This window comes from Ambystoma mexicanum, chromosome 2q (assembly GCF_040938575.1).
Source record: "Ambystoma mexicanum isolate Mex_15411 chromosome 2q, UKY_AmexF1_1, whole genome shotgun sequence".
Classification (NCBI taxonomy): domain Eukaryota; kingdom Metazoa; phylum Chordata; class Amphibia; order Caudata; family Ambystomatidae; genus Ambystoma; species Ambystoma mexicanum.
Window position 1 is genome coordinate 938,283,830 of NC_090924.1, and position 22,668 is coordinate 938,306,497.

General features: G+C 47.5%; 1 protein-coding gene across 1 annotated transcript in view; it reads right to left on the bottom strand.

The window, feature by feature from the left end:
• Positions 1-22,668, bottom strand: part of CPVL (carboxypeptidase vitellogenic like) — a 1,072,295-nt gene that overhangs the window by 793,132 nt on the left and 256,495 nt on the right. The window contains exon 5 of the mRNA XM_069648246.1: positions 12,883-12,941. Within this exon, the coding sequence (XP_069504347.1) occupies positions 12,883-12,941 (59 nt within the window). The remainder of the gene's footprint in view (positions 1-12,882; positions 12,942-22,668) is intronic.

Genomic DNA, 22,668 nt, shown 5'->3' on the forward strand with positions numbered 1-22,668 from the left:
CACTAGGGGGAAAAAGATACGAGCACTGTAGATTGATGCAGGGGTACTGTGAAAGTCCTAGTATCTTTAACAGAATACTGCATGAAGATCTTGGGAACCTACACACGACCAGTCCCATAATTCAGTACGTAGACGATTTGTTGGTCTGCGGACAGAATGAAAATGAGTGCAGAGAGGATTCCATCACCCTGTTAACACATCTCGCACAAAAGGGGTATAAGGTGGACAAGCAAAAACTGCAATATTGCCTGACCGAGGTAATATACCTGGGTCAGTTAATAGCCAAAGACGGTAAAAGAATCATACCTGACAGAGCAGTGGCCATAAAAGCTGTAAAAGAGCCCAACACAGTAAAAGAGATTCAAAAGTTTCTCGGTATGTGTAACTACTGCCGCACATGGATACTGGATTATGCAGCATGCACAAAGCCCCTTTTACAGGCGCTCAAGGACGTTCAGCGAGAAAACGCAATCCTCACCTGGATGCAAGAAATGCATATAGCTTTCAACAGTCTTAAAGAACTGATTGTTACGCTCACCTGGCTCCCAAAGGGGCATCGGTCGGACCCAGACAGCTGCGGTCTCCACCCACGTGATGCGTAGTGCAGTGATGACTGACTGGATCTGCCCTCCTAATCTTGTCTGCTTAACTCATAGAAATATTCTTCTGCAAGTGGAGAGATGGATTTAGCCACTTGTGGATTCAAGTGATGGCACCCCCACAGTCCTCCCCAACTAATCACCTCCGAAATGCCCTCACAGCAATCTCACCTTATATTCTTGAAAGATGAGCTCTCCATCCTCCGTGGATTTGCAGGGGCGCGTCGATTCCAGTTAATTCACTGGTTTGAAGGCTCGGGAGAGTTCCGGAGAGTATTGACTCTGAGGTTCCTGGTGAGGACCAGTAAATATTAAGTTCATAGAGTTCAATATGTCCGATGTTCACTCTTGTTCCCCCCCCTTCCTTTCTTGTCTTGCAGCTGGCTCGTGTAAAGATGCTCTGGTGGCGCGCAGGTAAGAGTCTGTATTACCCGGCGCTGTCCGGTAAATGTTGCACAAGGAAAACGTGTTTTGTCTCTCTTTACAGAAGCGGGACCTGAAAATATGGAGAGTCACAAAAGGATGCCTCTGGTGGTAAATCAGGTAAATCTATGGCGGTAAGAATTATATTTGTTGGTTCCCTCGGCTCACCTTGTGGTTTTCTTTTGTCTCCTAGGCGCCGAAGTTCGGCGAAGAAATGATGGAGGCAGCGCCGACCCGAAGGATGCTGTGAAGACTGGCGAGTATGGCGCGGAGCTCCAGCTGGAGGTGCGGCGCGTGCAGAAATTATGTTCTTTACAGGTCCGGAGACAAGATGGATCCAGAATCAGGTGTGGAATAGAAATAAGTTCATTTTCTAACCTTGTCCCTTTCTTTTCTCTTTGTTTTAGGAGCTCCGGATTCGAGGCGGGCGTGGCAGAAGACTGGATGCAGGCTGCAGGCACGGTGAGTGTTACGCTGCTGGATGCAGAATAACGCGAAGCGTGTGTTGCTGGTCGGGCGTGGTTTAAATAGCCTCAAAACTAGTCCCAGGTAAGAAGTCCCTAGAACCACACCCGAGTAAAAAATAGTCCCTGTAGAAAAATAGTCCCTTTCAGGCTTCATGTTGGATTGGAGTCATTTGCAGCATGGTCTGCCTGAGTTAAGTAATGACTATGAGCCTGGCGCCTTAGGCGCCAGGACTGATTCCTACTATGAGCCTGATTCCTACTATGAACCTGGCGCCTAAGGCGCCAGGACTGAACCCAGATAGCCCCTAGCCGGGGCTGCTGAGGTTTTACTAAATGTCTAGATGTCTGCTCCCGGGGCTGATGGGCTTGGTCCGGATGCCTGGGGGTAGGCATCATGACACTGATATCCACGGCCCCAGGTCTTGCAACACCTAATTATGAGCAGGAATTCTACTTATTCTCACATTGCAATGGCACACTCATGACGGCCGTACTAACACAAAAAACTTCTGTCACAAACCCCTGGTTTTCTACAGTGGAACTCTAGATGCAGTGATGCAGGGGCACTTCACATGCGAACAGGCTCTTGCAGCCGCCGCGTTCGCAATAGGAAAAAGTTCCACCATTGTAATGGGATGTTATGTTGTATGTGGAACACTCTGTTTGCTATCCTCGAAAGATCCAAAAAGTATGTTAACGACTCAAAGGGCCACAGCATACGAACTGATTCATTACAGCGCAAACATTCATAGAGTGCGATGCAAGAGCGTAAACCCGGCCACATTCATCACAGAAGCTTGCACAGAGGATGATATGCAACACGATTGCGCTTCATACCCAGGAGATGATGACACACCCAAGGCACACGAAAATGCACTCAGAAGGGGAAATGTACCTTTGTTGATGGGTGCGCTTCCATAGACTGAGACGGGAGGAAAACACGTAGGAGCAGCAGTAGTGAGAGTAGAAGATCGGGCGTTTGAGGTAATTGTGCTGAAAAGATTGCCACTGCATTTTTCCACACAAGCAGCAGAACTGGTAGTGCTCAGAGGTGCTGCACACCGCAACAGGGTGCATTGTAACCGTTTGTTTAATGGTTTTATTATTTTTATAACAAACAAAACATAGCTTGCACACCCGACATTATCAGTTACAAGAATCATGGCATTTGTTAAATGTTTTCTCCTTAATGTCTCCCCCCCCCCCTCCTTTACCCGTTAACTCGAGCTCTCTCCCTTGTACCTCTGGCCCCCGTTACTCGGGGTTAATTCTCTTCCTGGTTCTCAGGCCTCTATGGGTATTCCCATGCAACAAGGCTATCATTTGTCTCCATTCCATCAGCGGTCCTACTTCTTCTCCCTCCCCCTTGTTAGCCGCCTCGTACCATGCCACTGTATCCGCATCTGCCCACTTTAAGAGGTCCTTCCAACACATCTCTAGTCTGGGTGTATGAGCGGCTTTCCAGCTCATGGTAATCCTCCTCTTGCCCAGGATGTATGCTAAGTCTTTGAGTTTGCATACATGTTTCAAGTTAAGTGGCCTGCAGAAGCCCCCCCAAGCATGCATGCCCATATGGATTCCACGTCTAGTTTAATCCCCTTACCAGATAGCCTGTGTTTAATTTCCCCGCCAGAACTTCCCGACCTCCGGGCACGGCCAGAACATATGGATCATTCGTGCTCCCTCCTCTCCACACTTGGGGCATTTTTGTGCCTCTGCGTTGCCAAATTTTGCTATCATTTGGGGGGGGTCGTATATGCTCTGGGGGTAACGTATAGTTGGATCTGTTGCAACCTGGCATTTCTGGACACTTTATTTTAGGGCCCTCTCCCATTGCCCATCTTGCATGGTCTCTCCCGCCGCGTCCTCCCAGTCCCGCTGCAATTTGAGCGGCTCTCTTCCCACTCTTGACATTGTTAATTCATATATTCTAGATATTTCATGTCCTCCATCCAAGAGGTCATTGTTTCAATTGCAGTATCCGGTGGCTCCACTAGGGCTATTTCGGGCCACGTTTCATTCACCCTTTCGACTATTCTTCTATATGTGATATGCTGTCTGGCCTGTACCCCGGTTTCGTCCATTATGGTTTGGAAATCCATAGCCTCCCCCTCCTGCCAGATGTCCCCTAGGGTGGCGAGGCCCACTGGCTCCCAGTATATCCGAATCACTTTTCTTAGTTGGTCATCTACTCCACATAGCGCCACGAGTGGTGCCTGCGGTGAGCACAGGGTCGGGAGTCCTATGGTCCGGCACGCCTTGTGCCAGACTTCCCAGCCCAATGTTATCAATCTTGGCCTACGCCTCATCTTTGACTTGGGTAGCCATATTAGTTCTCGTAGGAAGTATGGGGCGCTCTCGTCCTTCAGCAGCCTGGATTCTGCTATTTCGTTCTCTGCCAGCCACCTAGCTACGTATTGTAATTGCGCCGCTAGGTAGTATATCTCAAAATTCGGTACATTAATCCCCCCTCTGTCATACGTATTCTGTAGTTTCCACAGGGCCACTCTGTTTCTGGTGTTATGCCACAAGAAACCTCTGCACATGCTGTGTAATTTAGTGAATAAGCGCTTGGGCACCATGTATGGGATGTTTGTGAAGAAATGCAGTAGTCTAGGCAGGACCACCATTTTCAACAGGGCTGCCCTCCCCACCATGGCCAGGGGGAGCTTCGCCCAGAACTGCATGCTGTTTCTGACACCCTCCACTGCCTTCTCTGTATTGTGCTTGTGCTCCCCTGCCACCGTGTGGTAAATGTTAATCCCCAGGTATCTCAACGTATCGGTCTGCCAAACTATCTGCAAAGTGGGCAGGTTTGTCTGTGGTATGCCTCTGTATCTACCCAGGGGGAACATGCTCGATTTCTTGGGGTTGACCGTTATTCCCGATAGAGCCGCATAGCGCTCCATCACTCCTAGGATGTATTGTAGGTCCTCCTCCGGGTAACGCAGATACAGGAGCATCGTCTGAATATAATATTAGGTGCGGTCCCCCTTTGGTGCGCACCCCTACCTCACTGTATTGCTGTCTTGGATAGATTGATAGCGGCTCGAGTGCGAGGATGTACAGCATCGGGGACCATGGGCACCTCTGTCTCGTGCCTTTACTTAGTTGCCATCTCTCTGAGATGATCGCTCCCATTTGTGGGGAGCTATATAGGATTTTCGCCCAACACAGGTACCCAGGCCCCATCCCATATTCCTTTAAAGCTGCCATCAGCCATGGCCACCGAACCGAGTCAAAGGCCTTGACTGCATCTAGCGAGACTACTGCTATTTCATTTGGGTCACCCGCTGTCTGCTCTATGATATGGTGGAGCCTCCTATGGTTGTCAGATATGCTCCTGCCCGGGACATATCCAGTTTGGTCGGGGTGTATTAGTTTATTTATCACCTGCTTAAGTCTGTTTGCGAGTACTGCTATAAGGATTTTACTGTCTTGATTCAACATGGATAATGGACTATATGACCCACAATCTACGCTAGGCTTGTCTGGTTTAAGGAGAGGGACGATTATCGCCTCCCTCAGAGATTCTGGCAGTCTCTGTTTCTCATATGCCTCGTTCAGCATTGCCAGTAGCGGGGGAAGAATCTCCTGTTTATATGTTTTGTAAAACTTGCTGGGGAGCCCATCCATACCTGGAGCTTTGCAAGTGGGAAGATGCACTACCACTGCATCAAGTTCTTCTGTGTGTCTTGGGCGTATAAGTACTCGCTTTCCTCTGCGCTTAGGCTGGGCAGTCCTATGTCTTCCAGGATCTCCTGCGTTTCCCTCTCCATGTTCTCCCCCTTGTCTGCATAGAGGCGTTTATAAAATCTAAGGAAGCTCTCGTTCACCGTTTCCTGGGTATCTCAGACTTGTCCCGCCTCTCCCACTATCTCTCTAATGGCGGGCCTGGTGTCGCGTTTTTATATAGCCATGCTAAGAGCCCTCCCGGTTTGTCCCCTCCGGCGTGCTGTTTTTCAATACATTTCTTGTAATTCAGGTTGCTTAGCCTCTCCCATAGTTCCCAGCCAGCCAATTGCAGTTGGCACACCCCATCTTCCTGCTCGTGTGAGGTCCCCTCTTTTTCCATTATTATTTCCAGCCTATTTTCTATGTCCTGCAGCTCCCGCTCTATGCCCCCCTGAAGGCCTTTGGATTTAGATATGGCCGCTCCCCTAATTACCACCTTGAAGGCCTCCCATAGGGTTTCCTCCGATAATAGCCTATCTCTTCCCGTAAATCTTCACAGAATGTGTTGTCCCTCAGTGCCTCAGCTCTGAGTCTCCATGTTGGAATTCTGGCTCTTGGGGGCTGGTGTCGCCACTCCATGACCAAAGGGGAGTGGTCCGATAGTATCCTGGCTTTGTATTCTGAGCTCACCATTTTGCCGCTATTCCGGGGGTGGTGAACACATAGTCCAACCTCGTATACAAATTGTGTGGGGCCGTATAGGGGTACATCGTAACAGTTTACATGGATTCCGCCTATATGGCAACAACAGTACACAGAGGATTAGTAAGGTGGGGGAGAAGAGGATTCAGAAGGGCAGATGGATCCCCAGTCCAACACGCCACACTACTAGGGGAATTGATTGATGCGCTAAAAGAACCTGCACTTGTAGCAGTCGTGAAGTGCCAAGCCCATACACGAGGTGATGACATCTCACTGGGAAATACGGCGGCAGACGAGCCGCGAAAGATGCCTCCCATTTGCCAAAACCCCAAACAGGTGAATACGTGTTACAGAAGGTAATGGAAGACCTACAACCAGACGGGTTCAACTCGTTGCCAGTTTCCCAAATTATCGAGCTTCAAAAAGATGAGTCAAGCCAAGAAAAGGAAATGTGGGTAAAGAGGGTGTAGCCAGTCGACCACCGACCTACTGTGGAGACAGAATAATACAGGTAAGGTAGTAATGCCAGCAAAACTGTTAGAAGTTGCCTTTAAGCAGTTGCACTTTCCTGCCCACAATGCAAAGCAGCATATAATAGCAGATATACAGGAAAAATGGTTTGCCCCCGGGGTGCAGAAACAGGTAAGTAAGTTAATAATAGAATGCATCACCTGCCAAATGTACAACTCTAGCATGAAGTTACGAACCCTGAGGGGAACATTGCCAAAACCCGGAGGACATTTAGAGAACTACACATAGACTATGCAGATATGGGAGATCGCTGTAAGGGGGCTTGATATTTGATTGTTGTTGTGTGCCCCTTTTCCTGGTGCGTGGAGGCCGTCCCCTGCGCTCACCCAGACGCACCGTGCGCTGCGAAGTTCTTAGTGAGAGAGGTGTTTCCCCGCTAGGGTATCTGTGATGTCATACGATCCGACAACGGAATATATTTTGTAAATGACATGTTCAAACACATCACTGCGATGTTAGGGATAACACACAAGCTCTGCACTATTTATCATCCACAATCGAATGGGATTGTGGAAAAAATGAACAGACTACTCAAAAGTAGGTTGTCAATTCTGTGCCAAACCCTCAAGAAAACTGGGTGTATTGTTTACCCTGGCACTCTGAGATGAGAAACCAACCCAGCAAGGACCACCATCTGCCACCCCATGAGATTGTGACAGGAAGGAGGATGCATACGGCCCACTCTCCCCGGCGCATGCAATCAGATGCACACCAAAGTGCAACAGTTCTAGGAGAAGAATTCCATGAGTACCTTAGAAATTTGAAAAGAGCTGCCCGAGCTATAGCAAGAGAATTAGCACCCCCATTCACACAGGAAAGTGCTACTGATACAGTAACTCCAGCCACAGATAGCCCAAACTGCCAGCTGATGACAGGCGGCATGGTGTATGTGAGGAGCTTTGTACGTAGATGGAATGGGACAAGGTTACACGGCCCATACAAGGTAATATACTGCACGCCAACCGCAGTTAAGGTTCAGGGCTTAAGGTACTGGATACACTTGACAGATGTTCAAAAGCCCCATGGGAGCACAGACTGCACGGACCACGAAGATAACAGGGACAGCACCCAAACATAAAAATTGAAAAATGTGGGGATGTAAGGAAAAAATTTGAATGGGTGAGATAGGAGTATACGGATGTGTTTGAGAAAAAAAAAAAAAAAAGAAAAAAAAAAAAGGTGGATATGAATGTACGGGATTTCAAAACAATCAAGGTTTGTGACAGGATGGAATGTAAAATGAAATGGCTTCCCTAAATCTCTCTCTCCCACCTTTCTCTTTCCCGTCCCAATAGTTGAAAATGCTCATATTAATTAACTTTCTTTCCTTAGTAACAAATTGAAAACACAAGAACTTGCCTCCCTCGGTTTCCCTCCACCAGACTTGGTGTGTGGAGGAGGAAAACAGAAGGACGCCAAGTACAAACACAGTGGTCCCCACAAAAAGCTCATCCAATGTGAATGATCAAAGACGAGCATAAGAGTTAATGTATATGTATATGTAAAAAGATGATATTCGTGATTAACAAATGCTTTATTTCACCTATTAGGAGCTACAATGGGCATGGATGAGGCCCCAACTACCACAACTAATAGTGTAGATAGAAATAGAAGGAGACATACATATCCTAGTTATTCATTTGAGTGCATGTTGTTTGTGCAGTATTTTATACCACACTGTTTGGCCTGTTTTTGTACTGGATCATTGCATATATCACAGTTAATACTGGCCAGAGGGGTGTGGGCATAGAGAGCATCAAAAAGGGAACGCATCTGATTTGGGACAGCACAAAGTTGGTGTGGGCTTACGGGGATCAAGAGAGTGAGTACAACTGACTTCCAGAGATCACACCCAGTGAAGCAATGCAAGCCACGCCCTAGTCCCAATATGTGAACGAATCAGATTTCAATGTGTACACAATGAATGACCGAACCCCCTCTGAAATTACTTGGGTGCAGAACCACCCGTACCAAACAGCCACATATTATAAATTATATACACCGCAGGAGGGGAAGGAAGATGGTATACAGGCAGTTGGAAGTGGGGAAGGGAGGGGGCTAGAAAAATGAAGAGGGAAGATGGGAGGAACATTACAAAATTGGCCTTGATACAGTTGAAGACCCTCGATACACCCCCACCAATCAAATAAGTGGTATACAGATATGAGCAACACAGCTAAACAAACAACTAACAAGTGTTATGTGTGCTCCTTAAAACCCAATGCTTCAGGCACACGTATGGTGTTACTGCCGCAAGAAATTCCACTTGCAGAGGCCCAGTGTCTCCTACACCTTGCACTATGCTGCATAAAAAGCACTTTTCAGGCTTTCAGTTTCATTCAAACTTTTGCAAAAAGAGCAAACGCGCTACTCCCGGTCGCAAGGAGTAATTTGTGTGAAAAAACCCTTCCTGGTGATCAAAGAAACACTGCACACGGAAAGAGGAAATACTTTGCAAAACAGAAGCATTACGAGGATTGTCAGAGGAAAAACTTGCCTGGGTACAGAAAACCTGCGCTCCCATATGGAATGAACATGTAACTAAACTCAATTGGCTCACCGCCATCGAGAAACCCTTCAAGTTGCAAAGAAACATCAGTTATGAACTATGCTTTTATGGAGAAGGGAAAAGGGACATGGGGAGGACATAAATTGCAGTAAGACGCTCATAATTCCTGACATGAAGAAAGGAACGGCCGCAATGATGGATACATACTGGGTTTGCGGAAATATGGAATACTTGCATCTCCCGCAACCATGGAGAGGAACGTGCTCCCTGGCCACGCTGCACTCCACAATTATGGTAATCCCAGCAAGCCATATTTGCAGAAAGAGCACACACGAAGCAGCCTCAGAAGAACCATCGGCAACATCACCTGAAGGAAGTCCCTTGTACACCGTAGACGAGAAAGGTGTGCAAGAAACCCGCCAAAGGAGGAAGAGATCCTTGAACTATATTTCGGCCAAATCCTCAGAGCTCCTGGCCCAGATACCAGACAGGTTCCGATTATTCAGCTCTGTAAAGACATTTTTGTATCCCTCATTCCCAGCAACCAGGCGAGAGCAAATGCCAAATGGTTACAAATAAGGTGGGAGCTCATCCAGCTGGCCAAAGACACTGAAGAAGGGTTTAATGCCATCAAGGTCGAACTCAGAGCCCTGCGATTAATGACAATGCAAAACCGATATGTGCTGGACCTGTTAACAGCAATCGATGGAGGCGTTTGCCAAAGAATCGGGAGCGCACGTTGCACATTTGTACCTTCTGCAGATGCCGAGAACGGTTCCCTCTCCCACGTAATAGCAGCAGTACACGATCTCAGAGAACTGAGTACGCTAGAAGGGGACAGAGTCTCAGAGCGGTATGTGGGGCATGGATGCCAATAAAGGGAACACCTGCATGGGACGAAGCAGTGGCGGAAGAGGAGGAACGTAAGAGATTGGGACAATTACATTATTCGTTACTTAAGTAATGAAAGGGGGGGAATGAGTGGAAGGAGGGGACATTTTAGACCCCCCCACCCCATCCCCTATTCCTGCACTTCCTCGGCAGGCCCAGTCACGGCTGCTTTGGGTCCAGGGCCCCAAGGCCCTTGGAACACCCGATAGAAGGCAGTAAAGGACAAGGATACGGAGGCCCTGTCCCTCCGATGCATTTCCAGCATCACAGCGGTCAACCCCAAAAAGTCGTGTATATTTCCCCTTAGGAGATACAAAGGAATCCCACAAGAAAACTTACCAGTTTTACAGATACCCTGTGAGACCAGAACATTTAGAAACTTGGGGAATCGATATATATCATGCAGTAGATGATGAACACAAACTTAACAGAGAAAGCAGTAGAGAACACCCTAGCCATGGTGGGGAGGGTGGCATTGTTGAAGATGGTGGTATTGCCTAGGCTGTTACACTTTTTTGTAAATATCCCATATATGTTGCCCAGACGCTTTTTTGGTAAACTTTAGAGCTTATGTACAGACGTTATTTGGCACAATACCAGAAATAGGATTGCCCTATGGAAATTACAAAACACGTATGATAGAGGGGGCATAAAATTGCCTAACTTTGAGATATACCCTATGGCCGGGCAGCTACAGTATGCAGCTAAGTGGCTAACGGAAGATACAACAGCAGAATCCAGACTGTTGAGGGATGAATGCGTCCCTTTTTTCCTGAAAGAACCGATATGGCTACCCAAATCAGAGTTAAAAGGGCGATCAAAGCTGCTGGAATTGGGTTGGAAGACATGGCGCAAGGCATGTCCGGCTATGGATAACCCGATCCCATGCTCCTCGTAAGTGCCGCTGCGGGGAGTGGATGAGCAACTAAGAAAGACGATTCGTAAACATTGGGAATCGGTAGGCATAGCAACATTGGGAGATGTGTGGCGAGATGGGAAGGTACTGGAATTCCAAACGTTAGTCAAAGAAACCGGAGTACACCTAGGGAAATATATCACCTACACAAGATTGGTAAGGCGGGTGAGAGACATGGTCCGAAATGGAACTAGAAGAACCACCAGACACGACCACAGAAACGATATAGGACATCTCAGAAGGGGGGGCATGAGGTATCCCGGATCTATGAACTGGTGATGTCCAGGGTGGGAAAGGAAGCGTCCCAGCTGAGACAGGAGTGGGAGGACGACATGGGGGAACCCATGCATGACGGGCAATGGGAAAGAGCACAGAGATACCATAAAAAGGTGTCCAGGAATGCAAGACAACAACAGATCAAGCTATATGTAACCCATAGGGCGTACATGACCCCACAATAGATTGCCCGATTCGAGAGCACAGAGACACAAACATGCCCTAAATGCGGGGAATTAAGCTAGAGGTGGAATCCGTGTGGGCATGCATGGTAGGAGGATATACTAGACCACGTAACCTGAAACATGTGTGCAAACTTAAGGATTTGGCCTACCTCTGGCCAAACGCAGAATAGCTACGGGTTGGAAATCGTGCCATACACCTAGGATAGAGGTGTGGTGGCATGATCTCCTAAAATGGGCTGAAGAGGAAACGGTAGTATGGTATGATGCGGCCAACGGGGGGGTGGGGGGAGACGAAGTGGGATAACTGATAGCATGGAGACAACTGGTGGCCACACTGGGTCCACCCAGGCCAGTCCAAGCGAACACGACACATCCGGGAGCACTGAAGGGGTAGTGCCCCTGGAGGAATGACAATTGAAGGGGCAGTGGAGTAGGCTTGCGTTAGGGGGGGGGAAGAGTGTGGGTAGATGGCAGTGGTAAAGACAAGTAAACGTACATGATACTGAGAAGCCCGTAACTGACACTGTTGGGTGTGTTTATCATGTTTGTAGGTACGTTGTAAAAACCAATATATATATATTTTTAGTATGCTATTCTAGAATTCAGGACATCTGATGTATTAAATTGTATATTAAATAAGGGTGGCTTAGTTCAATTGAGGTAGTGGCGACATGTAAAATCTGTATTTTAAGCACTGGTGTTCTGATGGTGTGTTATTTGTAGCTGCAGCAGACTAGGCGGAGCGATGTTTCTGACAGCTGTTATGTTACCACTTTGCTTTTATGCTGCTCCGAATCAGCACTGTAATAGTTTCAAAGCGCAAATCCTGGTATGGGGTGAATTGTGCCCCCCCCCCCCCCCTCCCCACGCCGCCTGGGTAACCATGCCTTAGTAGGCTGGGAAGAACAACATGCGCGAGGGACAATGGGAGACCAGGAAAGGAGTTTGTAAGCTCAGGGAGGGAGTCAAGCAGGGCTAAAGTCTTCTATCAGTGTGGATGCGTATGCCTGCATTATATGTTGACTATAGCCTAGAGAGAAGCGACACAGAGTATGGTTTGAGCGAATATATACAGATATTCCATGGCTGTTTTCAAGGAATAGAAGGAGCATAGAAAGCCAATAGTGTTGGGCCTGCGAGGGGGTCGAGCGTGTGCTCGGGCAATCAAGATTAATTATTACCATTTCAGTCGTAAAACAACTGCATTTTGAAGCCCTACTGCTGCTCAATGTGCTCCTACTCTTAAGAAAAGTAGTTTTAACACTTTAAAAAGTCGAATGGTCCATAATCTCTGCTTGCTTGATGTGATCGGGCTGGCTGCTTGGACTTGCGCTTTGCTGCCACCTGGTGGTAGTATCAGAAATGTTGAGAGGATATGTTTGACACAAAAGCAGGCAGTGAGAACACTGTCTGCTAACAATTGAGAGGGTCATTAGAAGGCCCTTAAATAAGCCTATTTGTGTACCAGTGCACAGAAACTTCGACCCCCAACAGTCTTGTAATTTTCTATTCTCTGTTCATGATGAATTCCAAATGCCAAGTTCTTACTTCGTTGATTTGTTATTACCGTATACATGCTTTGTCACGACTGTACAACCGTAATTTGAATAAGTGCGTACTCACTTGCATAGGAGGGGAATCCTTTGCCTGATTAAGGCAAACAAAAACTGCAGATAGTAAAATCTAGAAGACGATGGTTTATACTCACCGGATTGTCTATGTAGATCACCGAATATGTTGCGGACCATGGAAACTTCCTTGCACTCACTAGCAAAGAAAATAAAAAAAACACTTTACGGCCACGGCGACTGCAACACAAAGCACACAGGCAGAATACAAAACTAGAACGAACACTCAAGTGTTGGATTTCAAAGTGCAGCTGTTGTAGCATCACGTCGCTTGTATTATATACACGTTATAGTAATGTTACAAGCAACCTCCATTGTAATTTGTGACAAGTGAAGGCTTTAAAGTATGTGCGCACTTGGTAAATATTTGACATTGCTCTATTTATTATTCAACAAGTGTATCGATATATTTTTTAATTTGTTTATTGGCATAAACAAGTGTATCGATTAGGCTACTTCGACTGAGCGCCAAGACGGCTCACAGAGTAAAGGGTAAAGGTGTGTGAGAGAGTGCAAGTGTATGTTTTGCAACCACGTGTTGAAATTCCCCCGCATGATCCTCATCCTTCAGAAATCGATAAAGGATGCACCATAATAACACTTCTATTAGAGGTGGTAGAAGGAGAGGAAATTAGCTAAGAAGCGCTATATTACCCTGCTTGTGGATCACTGCTGTTGGACCTTCTACTAATACGCCTTGCAATCACACGCAGGGAACAGCACGCAGCCCCACTGCTGAAAGGGAAGCGCCTCAGAACTGCCTATCCACGACCACAGCCCATGCAACTTTGCTGGGAACTTCATTTTGTAATTTTCTGCATAGCATATACAACTAGCTGTTTTTTTTTTAGCAAAAACATTGTGAAAGACATTATTATTCAATCAATCACGTGCTAATAACCCAAAGACTGTATAAAATGGAATGATTCTGCATATTTGAAATGATCGAACCAAATACTTATTAAAAGGCTGGTGATTTTTATTTTTTTTTTTTTTTTAATAGGAGGGCCGTAAATACTTGCAACAAATATGTGAGAGGGACGTTGCCTAGCGAGGTAGCTCGAACCAAGCAAGGGAGATCAAAAGGAAATGTGAATAACGGGCTAACATGGCGCGTTATACAGCACACTGTGAAAAGCCATACAGTTTGTAATTGGTTTTGGAGGGTAACTCATGAAAACATACAATAGACGCAAGTCACCAACAGTGCACAGGAGCATTTCACAGAGCTTTTTCATGATGTTTCTCCCCAAAAAATAAAATGATCGATGATGGTTGCGCCTATGTATGCCAGTATTCCCATATAAGAATTTACTCGTGCTTGCTTTGGCAAGACCAGCCAATCGCGTGGCACCTAGGAAAACGACATCGAAGATGAACTCCATCCAAGTTTAAGCAGGGGCTTAGGAGGCCCATAAAATCTGGGGGGGGGACAGGGGACACCTTGGGGACTTGGGCAGGGAGAGTAAGGAATTGCCTGCTCGCAGATACTCCTTTGCATCTTTACCTTGTCACCGTCATATGCAGTAGATTGTACAGGAGCTTACCCAAATGTATGAAAATACTTTGGTCTTAATATTCCCCCACGGGCCTTGTTTTTCACTTCCATCTCAGTTGGTGTGATGATCCGTTTCACTTCTTGCGTTAATCCGGGTCTCCCAGCGATGAACCTTTAGCGAGGTCTTTTATAATACTCTCACCTGCGCTTTAAGAGCAGATGCTTTATGGAGTTTCGCCAACCCATCCCATCCTATTCCACTTGAACCCTCAATGATGGAACATGAATGTGCCCCTTTACAGCAGTGTATGGGCTGCAATCATACCTCGGCATCAGGGTATTCACTGGATTTACATGGATAGTGGAACAAGTGCTATTGAGAATCTCAAGGCTCTGCTTTATTTTTTTTCTGGGTCACCCTGATGGCTTATGGTGGCCCTCTATTAAAACTAGTCTAAAACTCATTATTCAGATTGTGGTGGGTACCAGAAATTCAGTTGCATCCCTATTTTAAAACAAGCGTTGCCAACGCCATCCGTTTGGGTTTTAATGTAGGAATGGAAAAGGCACTTGCCAGGCACCGCCATAGTGGTATTAGGAACCCTCTGAAGGTAGCATCTGCAAAATGGTTCAAGTGCCTGGACATTTAATGGCAGTGCCTGGCAAATGCTCAATACGTATACACAAGCAAACACTTGCCATTGCTGGATTTTAGCAGGACTTCAGTGAAGGAAATAGGAAATGCAAAGTGCTAATAGAGTGGCTGAAGGCATCCCTGGATAAGACATTTGTATTAAACCAGTAGTATGTTGCCAGCTCCAATTAAGTTATTAACTACACAGGGCTTTGTAGTATATGATATGATATGGCATTTATAACACACCTGTACACAAGTGTTTCAAGGCACGACAAGGCAAGGGAGGGGGAACAGAGGGAAGAAACAACAATCCTACTAGGCCAGGTGTCATTCAGATCGTGCATGGGAAGGGGAAGTAGGAAAGTGCAGCGGGGGTATGGGGAGGGGACAGTGCAGTACATGGGATAATGATATAAATAAACAAAGTAAAAGTAAGGCCAGCAGGTGGCAAATGCAAGGGTAAGTGCAGACAACAGGTCTCAAGTGCTGGTAGTGGGACTGTAGGGATAGAGAAAACAGTCCCCACGTGCGGGGTTGCCAGGAAGGCAGTGCAGGAGCGCGACTGGCCGCGGAGTGGGCCTGGGTCTGAGATTAGAGGGTGGCCAGGTAACCAGTGCAGTTTCATTATCAGCCAGGAAGACAGCAGGGGAGAGGAGGAGAAAAAGCAGAAGCAAAGTGGAAGGTTTTGAGGTGCTTCCAGAACCGGAGATGATTCTCCTCAAGTTTCAGGGAGGCAGGGAGGCTCTTCCAGAGGGAGGCCCCAGCCGAAAAAAGAGATCTACCACCAACTCATTGCTTGGAGGAGCGTCTGATCCTGAGGGAGTTGGAGGCGGGTGAGTGAAGAGCTTGAGAAGGAAGGTATTTAGGAAGAGAGTTGAAGGTAACGAGGCTCCAGACCCCACAAGGCCTTATGGTCCATGCAGAGGGTTTTGAACTTCATCCACTCAGCCACTGGGAGCCAATGCAGAGATTTCAGTCCTGGAGAGATACAATCCCTGGGTTTGAGGCCAAGGACAAGTCTCGCAGTCCTGTTCTGGATGAGTTGTAGAGGGCAGAGAGTAGCAGGCAGATTTAGAAAGAGGCTGTTGCAACAGTCCAGCCTAGGGAGAACCAGAGCGCTGGAGACAGTGAGTTTATGGGGGAAGGAGAGAAATGGAAGAATACCTCTGAGGAGGTGCAGCTGGTAGTGAGACTTCTTAGAAGCGTCAGATGTGACGAGAGAAGGAGTGTGGAATCAAAGATGACGCTTAGATTTTTTGTCCTCACAGGTGGGAGCAGGAAGAGGGCCAAGAGAGGCCAGCCAGAGATTGAAAGGAAAGGAGGGTAGCGGGTGGGCCAATGAGGCGAATCTCGGTTTTACTGGCATTAAGGCAGAGATCATTGGCGGCACACCACTCCTGTTTGGTGGGCAGACAGTCAGAGATGAGAGAGGGAGAGAAGAGGTGGCTGAGGGTAGCCTGAAAGTGAGCTGAGTGTCATCTGCATAGCACTGGAAGTTGGGGCAGAGAGCGGCAATGCAGTGGGCAATAAGTGCCAGGTATTGGTTGAACAGCCAGGGAGAGAGGTTAGACCCCTGGCGAACAACACATGTAGAGATGGAGATGGAGCTAGAGGAGAGGAAGGACTCAAGTTGAACCTGGGAGGGTCAGAGAGGAAAGAAGTCAGCCATTCCAGGGCCTGACTGGTGATCCCTAGGTTATCACGTAGACAGTTGAGCAGGATGGCATGGTTGACTGTGTCAAAGGCAGAAGAGATATCAAGTAAGTTGAGGACACAGGGGGGTGTTGGAATCAAGGTTGGAGAGTAGGTCTGTCCAGGAGAGCAGTTTACATGCTTCTGGCAGCTCTGAAGCCAGACTGATGATCATGGAGGCAACCAGCACATTCAGTGTGAAGATTGAGCTGGGAGATGGAAAGCTTTTCCAAGAGTTTGCCCAGGAAAGGAGTGATGGAGATTGGGCGATAGTTAGCCGAGCAAGACGGGTCGGCATAGGGATTCTTAAGGAGAAGGTGCACAAGGGATTGCCTCAAGGTTGAAGGGAAGACTCCAGTGGCGAAGGAGTGGTTGCAGAAGTCAGCCAGGGCAGGAGCCAGGGAGTCAATGTGGTCCTTGATGGCTTTGGAGGAAAAGGGATGAACCTGTTTTGATGACTTTCATAGATCAGACTTGTCTAGAAACCTCATCTGGGGAGAAGAGGGGAAAGGGAGAGAAGGAGGGAGAGAGGTGGCCGAAGAAGGGTCAGAGGAAGAGCAGGGAGTAGAGGGAGGAAGGGGAGAGAGGGGAGAGGACAGGATGTTCTGGGTTTTAGAGATGAAATGAGAAGCCAGTGCCATGCAAACATCCCTAAGTCAATGGCTTTATCTAAACCCGAAGCACATCCTATGCCATTTCTGCCCTGCACCACTCTCCCTGTGTTCTGGTCTTTCCTGGACCCATCTCTCCCCTGCGCACACTGGTCACTCTGTGCTGCAAACCATCCCCATCTTTCATCTGCCCTCCGTTCTTGTTCCCATCTCTCCCCTCCCTTGCTCCTCTCTTTTTCTGTCCTCTGCACCCTTTCAACCCTTTTTCACTTTGCATTCCCCCTCTCTACTGCACCCCAGTCCCTCACTTCCCATTCCCCCATGGCCAGAACCCCACAACTCTCATCTGTACACTTACTCAGCACTTTCTCCTCAGTCTTCAGAGCACCCTCGATATCCTTGGGCGCTTTTCTACAACTATTAGTCATGCTCCATTGTCGTAGCTCATTTTGGGGTCTTCTCCAGGTCACTGTCGAGGCAAGGCCCAGCCAGTGCTGTGCACACATGCTTGTATTTATTATTTACATTATAATGTTTGCCGCTTGCCGGATGCTGCCCCCCCCATACCGGCCTGCACCGCACTGTTCTGAAATCACATATTTGCCTCACCTGCACTGTATGCAGTGTCAGTATACATACACTCATCACTCCGTGGTGATGAAGTCCCAGGTATGGACCCAGCAAGGGGTTGAGGGGGAGCAAGTGGGTAATGGGATTATAAGCCACTTGAACTTCCATAAGCTAGTGCACTGTTCTGGATGTGCTAAGGGAACTGAAGGGAAGATGGAAACATGCTTCTTCTCACAGCACCAGCATTAATACTGCATATACCATAGGGACCTCTGGGAGGCAAACACACAACACAAGGGAAAGCAAACTGCAACGGAGCATGGACATGAATGTGCACTGACACGCAGGTCCATGGGGGAAAGAGGCCCGCTAACAAGGCCATACAGTGCTGTCTCAGGTCACTGTCACCAGGTAAGTAGCACAACGTAAGTGACTGGCCTGCACTTATTTTCGGGGTGTTGAGCTGTGGGATCAGGTCTTTGTAGTATTTACACATTAGCCTGCAGTGCAGGTCTAAGTAATTTCTTATTTCTGCATTCATGTAATACAGACTATTCTTTGTAGTCGACACGATTTCCAAACGGTCATCTCCCTATCATGGCTTTTTAATTCCCACAAGGCGCAGGTGGCGTGGTGGTGCTCTGACCTCACACTACACTTATGGTTCCTAAATCCGAATTAGAGCTCTGCAGAGCCTAAACAAGCCCCCCCCCCTCGAACACGGGCCAACCGCTCCCTGAGACGCACACCTCCCCTCAGCCACAGCCACCACAGTACCGTAGTTGGGTTCAACGGCTTCAAATGAATCCACAGACGTGTGAGCACATCCCTTTGCTCGGGTTACAGGCTGAGGCAACTTGCACTGCACACCCACTTTTGTTGTCCTCACGAATGCCCTCATTATCGGTAAGACCACAATGCACCCCATTATGAGCTTCAACATAACCAAATAGCTTAATTTTCCAAACAATGGAGACCTTCCCAGAATAGCGCTCTGGTGTATAGAAACTGTATAAATAGGACGTTGGCACATTCCCCCTAATAAATCCTCCATATGCCGGCCTGCACTGCACCTGGGAGAGGGGGCCATTTGACTTGCCTTAAGTACGGTAGCAGAGGTCTCAGGAGGTTGAGTCGCAGTCTGAGTCTCACTCTGTCTCCCTCGATATTAACAAACCCTGTCTGTCAGTCACTCTCAGCAGGAGCAGTCGTCGCTGCCTGGCTTCTCCTTCGTTCTGGAAGATGAGGCTGGGCAGCAGTGCACTGTGCAGGGGAACATGCAGTTCCCCGGCCTGGTTACGTTCCAAATGCACAGGCGCAGGGCACACATGAGCAAGCAGAAGTTCTTGTTTTAGCCTGCTGCTGCAGTCAGTCTGAAGTTAACTTGTACTTTTGCACGCATGACCAGGGATGTCATTTCACCAAAATGCTAGGGATAGCGGAAGTGACATCACACGACCCTTGACCTCTGATGACATCACAGGAGGTGATATCATTTGACCCCACCCCGAAGTGATATCGCAGGAAGCGATGGAACTCAATCTTTCACCCCTTGAGAAAGCTTGAAGTGGCATCACATAGCATTGTTCCTAAGTACACTACGAAAAATATGTTTACGATATCACTATAATGTGATGTACATTTCATACAAGAATGGATCGCCATATGTATCGTTAGGATGTGTGTGTATAGACCCATATTACCAAATTACTGTGAATGCAAGCAGACGTCCATGGCCAAATGATAATGTGTTATTATATAGCACTTACGCTTAAGTGCTTTATATAGAAAAAATATACACCCAATATTACCCAACCTGTGTTGGTACTCATTTATCGACCTCAGAAGGATGAAAGGTTGAGTTGAGGTGTTTAAGAACAGACTAAATCAGTGACTCACCCCCTGAAGTATGCCTGAAATGAACCTTTAATGAGTTTAGCAATTATTGTATAGAATTCAGAAAGACGCATTATTTGGTTTCCCTATTCTTTCTTATTTAGGGTCAGTGCTGTTAGGCTTGTGGCACCCCAGGCCTGAACAAGAAAGCCAGTCACTCCAGAAGTAAAGAACCAGCTGGTGCTGGCCACAGCCCATGAGCTTGCATTACAACAACAACAAAAAAGGCCACTTATTTTTTCCCCCATTTTTCTTTAGGGGTAGCAAGGGAGACCACAGGGGTAGCACAGGGGTAGCACTTGCAACCTCTGGCAAACCCTAAATGACGTCCCTGCGCATGACATTGACATCTGCAGCCTGCAGACGTATTATACATGCAGAAGTGCCACAAATTCTGGGGGGGATAAATGACATATCCCCCACACTTAAAATTGTGGGGGGGATTTGTCCCCCCTGACCCCCCCATATCCTACGCCCATGAGTTTAAGGTACGTATACCTACACCACCTCTGGGGACACAGGCCGCAGGCGCGGCCACCCCTCCATGCACTATAGAATGTAGCTATGGCTATACAAATCAGGTCTAGCAGCTCGCATAGCAGTCCACACTGAAACCCCTGGCATGCCTCATTACCTCTGCCATTAGTATACAACGACAACCTGTGAACAATTTCAGACTAGCTGGGCATACATCGAGTCTCTATCCTTAACCACCAAGAGCACCCGCCCATGTGCCTGACCTCCGGTATGCTTACTGGAGCCTAGCCAGCCCACTAAATCCTAATCTGGCAAAACGCACACATGCATCTTAAACTGAAATCTTAGAATCTCCCACAAATGGACTTCAGTCCCAGAGGCCGTTCCAACCACAAAGTGTGCTATATAAATGACGGATACAATACAAAATGCCAGGAATGACACTATAAGAACATATCCAAGTTGGCACAAACCCAACAAGAACATGCATTCACTTGCTCATTCGAACACATATTCATGCACACTTCACACAGCATTTATATACTCGCTCAGTCACACGTGCATAAATACACAAATAACACACATACATACAAAATTCTACAACAGCCCAGGTCCAGATGCTGCTCCTTGCCGTGACGCTGTCTCTCCTGATGAGTCATCCTGGTCCCGAAACATAACAGGAACCAGGAAGCACATGCGTGCCGAAGCTGCATGTGTGGGGAAGCACCAGAGCACCCCATCATACATTCAGTCTTGCAATTCAATAACCTGCATCCCCAATGGGCCATGAAAGGCTGGGGGAGCAAAACACGCTTCCTTAAATTGTCCATTGGACATGGCTGCTGGAGAACAAACTGCCAAAGGGAATCCACGTTACACTTTGACAGTTTAAGCTTCAGCTCTTCCATAATGGGTGAAGGTAACAGCGTGTTGGAGCCCCCTCAGCCCATATGGACTAGCCGCCCCTGCTACTGCATATTTATTTTTGACCAAATCAAACATGCGTACAGAGGGTTAGGGGAGACCAGATGAACTGAGAACACGTACTGAACCCATACAAGGGTTGCGCCTCAATCCAATGATTGTAATGTAGTCTTCACAAAAGGAATGTACACATGTTTCATATGCAGTCTGCTTGCTCCCGAGTGCTATCCACAGAGCACCCTTTCTCTGGAACAAGTGATCAACGCAGATCACACTGCCCCCTATATCCTACAATTCAACAAGGACCTCAAGACCCTAGTCTTCAAAGAACATATTGCCAATCTCTCTACTGAACCCGACTTCTCACCCTTCGGAGCACCATTTCTACACAGCTCTCTGTATCCATCCAATCTATCCCTGCTATCCCATCACCATTGCTGCAACCCCCTGGGCGTGTGCCCCCACCACCATGTAGAGCAATCCATTGCTTCCCAGCTAGGTTTGTGTTTTATAAATCTCATTCATACATGACTCGATTAGTCCCTGGTAATCAGTCCCAGCCCTGCTCTCACTAGTCACATTACTTGTGACCCCTGGCAGAACTCCTGGATTTTTTCTTTTTACCAATGACCCTCCCCTTTACCTAGGCATATAGTGCTCTCCATATCCCAGCAAGCAATAGTTTCCTCCAATCTTACCAAAATGCTGATACCCATTTCACCCCCTTAGGGAGGGGAGGGGTGGGCCATAAGTATTGTGACGAGGAAGAGTAGGACTAGGAGAAAAGGGAGATTGCCAGTAAACAATCAAATCATTACCTTCACATCCCACTTCCTTGACCCCGTACGTTGAGGCACAATAAAGCCCTTGGAATGGGTTGAGAAATCAAACTCTGATCAGCCTGCATGCTATGTGCGCTACTCTCCTGCCTCCGCCCAACACCATATATTTAAGGCTCAGCGAACAACATCTGTGAAAGGAGCTTCTCTCTGCAGTGCACAAATGCAAATGGTAATGCTTTGTGGATGTTTAAGGGTCTGCCCAGGTATCATGTCCTGCAAGTCCACTCCTCTGGCTTCAGCCCATTATTCAGACATACCCCTGGTAGATCGTCCCTGAACATCTTGCAGCAGGAAGAGTCCAGCCCGGTCATATGTAATTATACATCTGCTTATGGCTTTCCTACCAGGGATGGCCCCACCAAAATGTGATGAAAGGTCTATCAGATTTATGACCATGTGCCATTTTGTCCAAGTAAATACACACAGAGTGTCTCAAATCCAAAGCAAGCCAACACAGCTCCTCTGGGGAAGAAGGGCTCTGGAAAAAGGGTGGCAAAACAATGTCCTGAGTCAAATGGAACTTCAACACTACTTTCTGGCGTCAGGCATCCAGCTGACTTCACATGCGCATCCTTGTTCCATGTCATGAGCATGCACTGTCAACCTGGACTGCAATAGATCCATCTTCCCACATATTTCTTATGGTCCTTTGAATACAGGAACTTAGTTCCCTCAGGTGCATGGATACTGGCCTTTACAAAGTCTGATTTCATCATCAG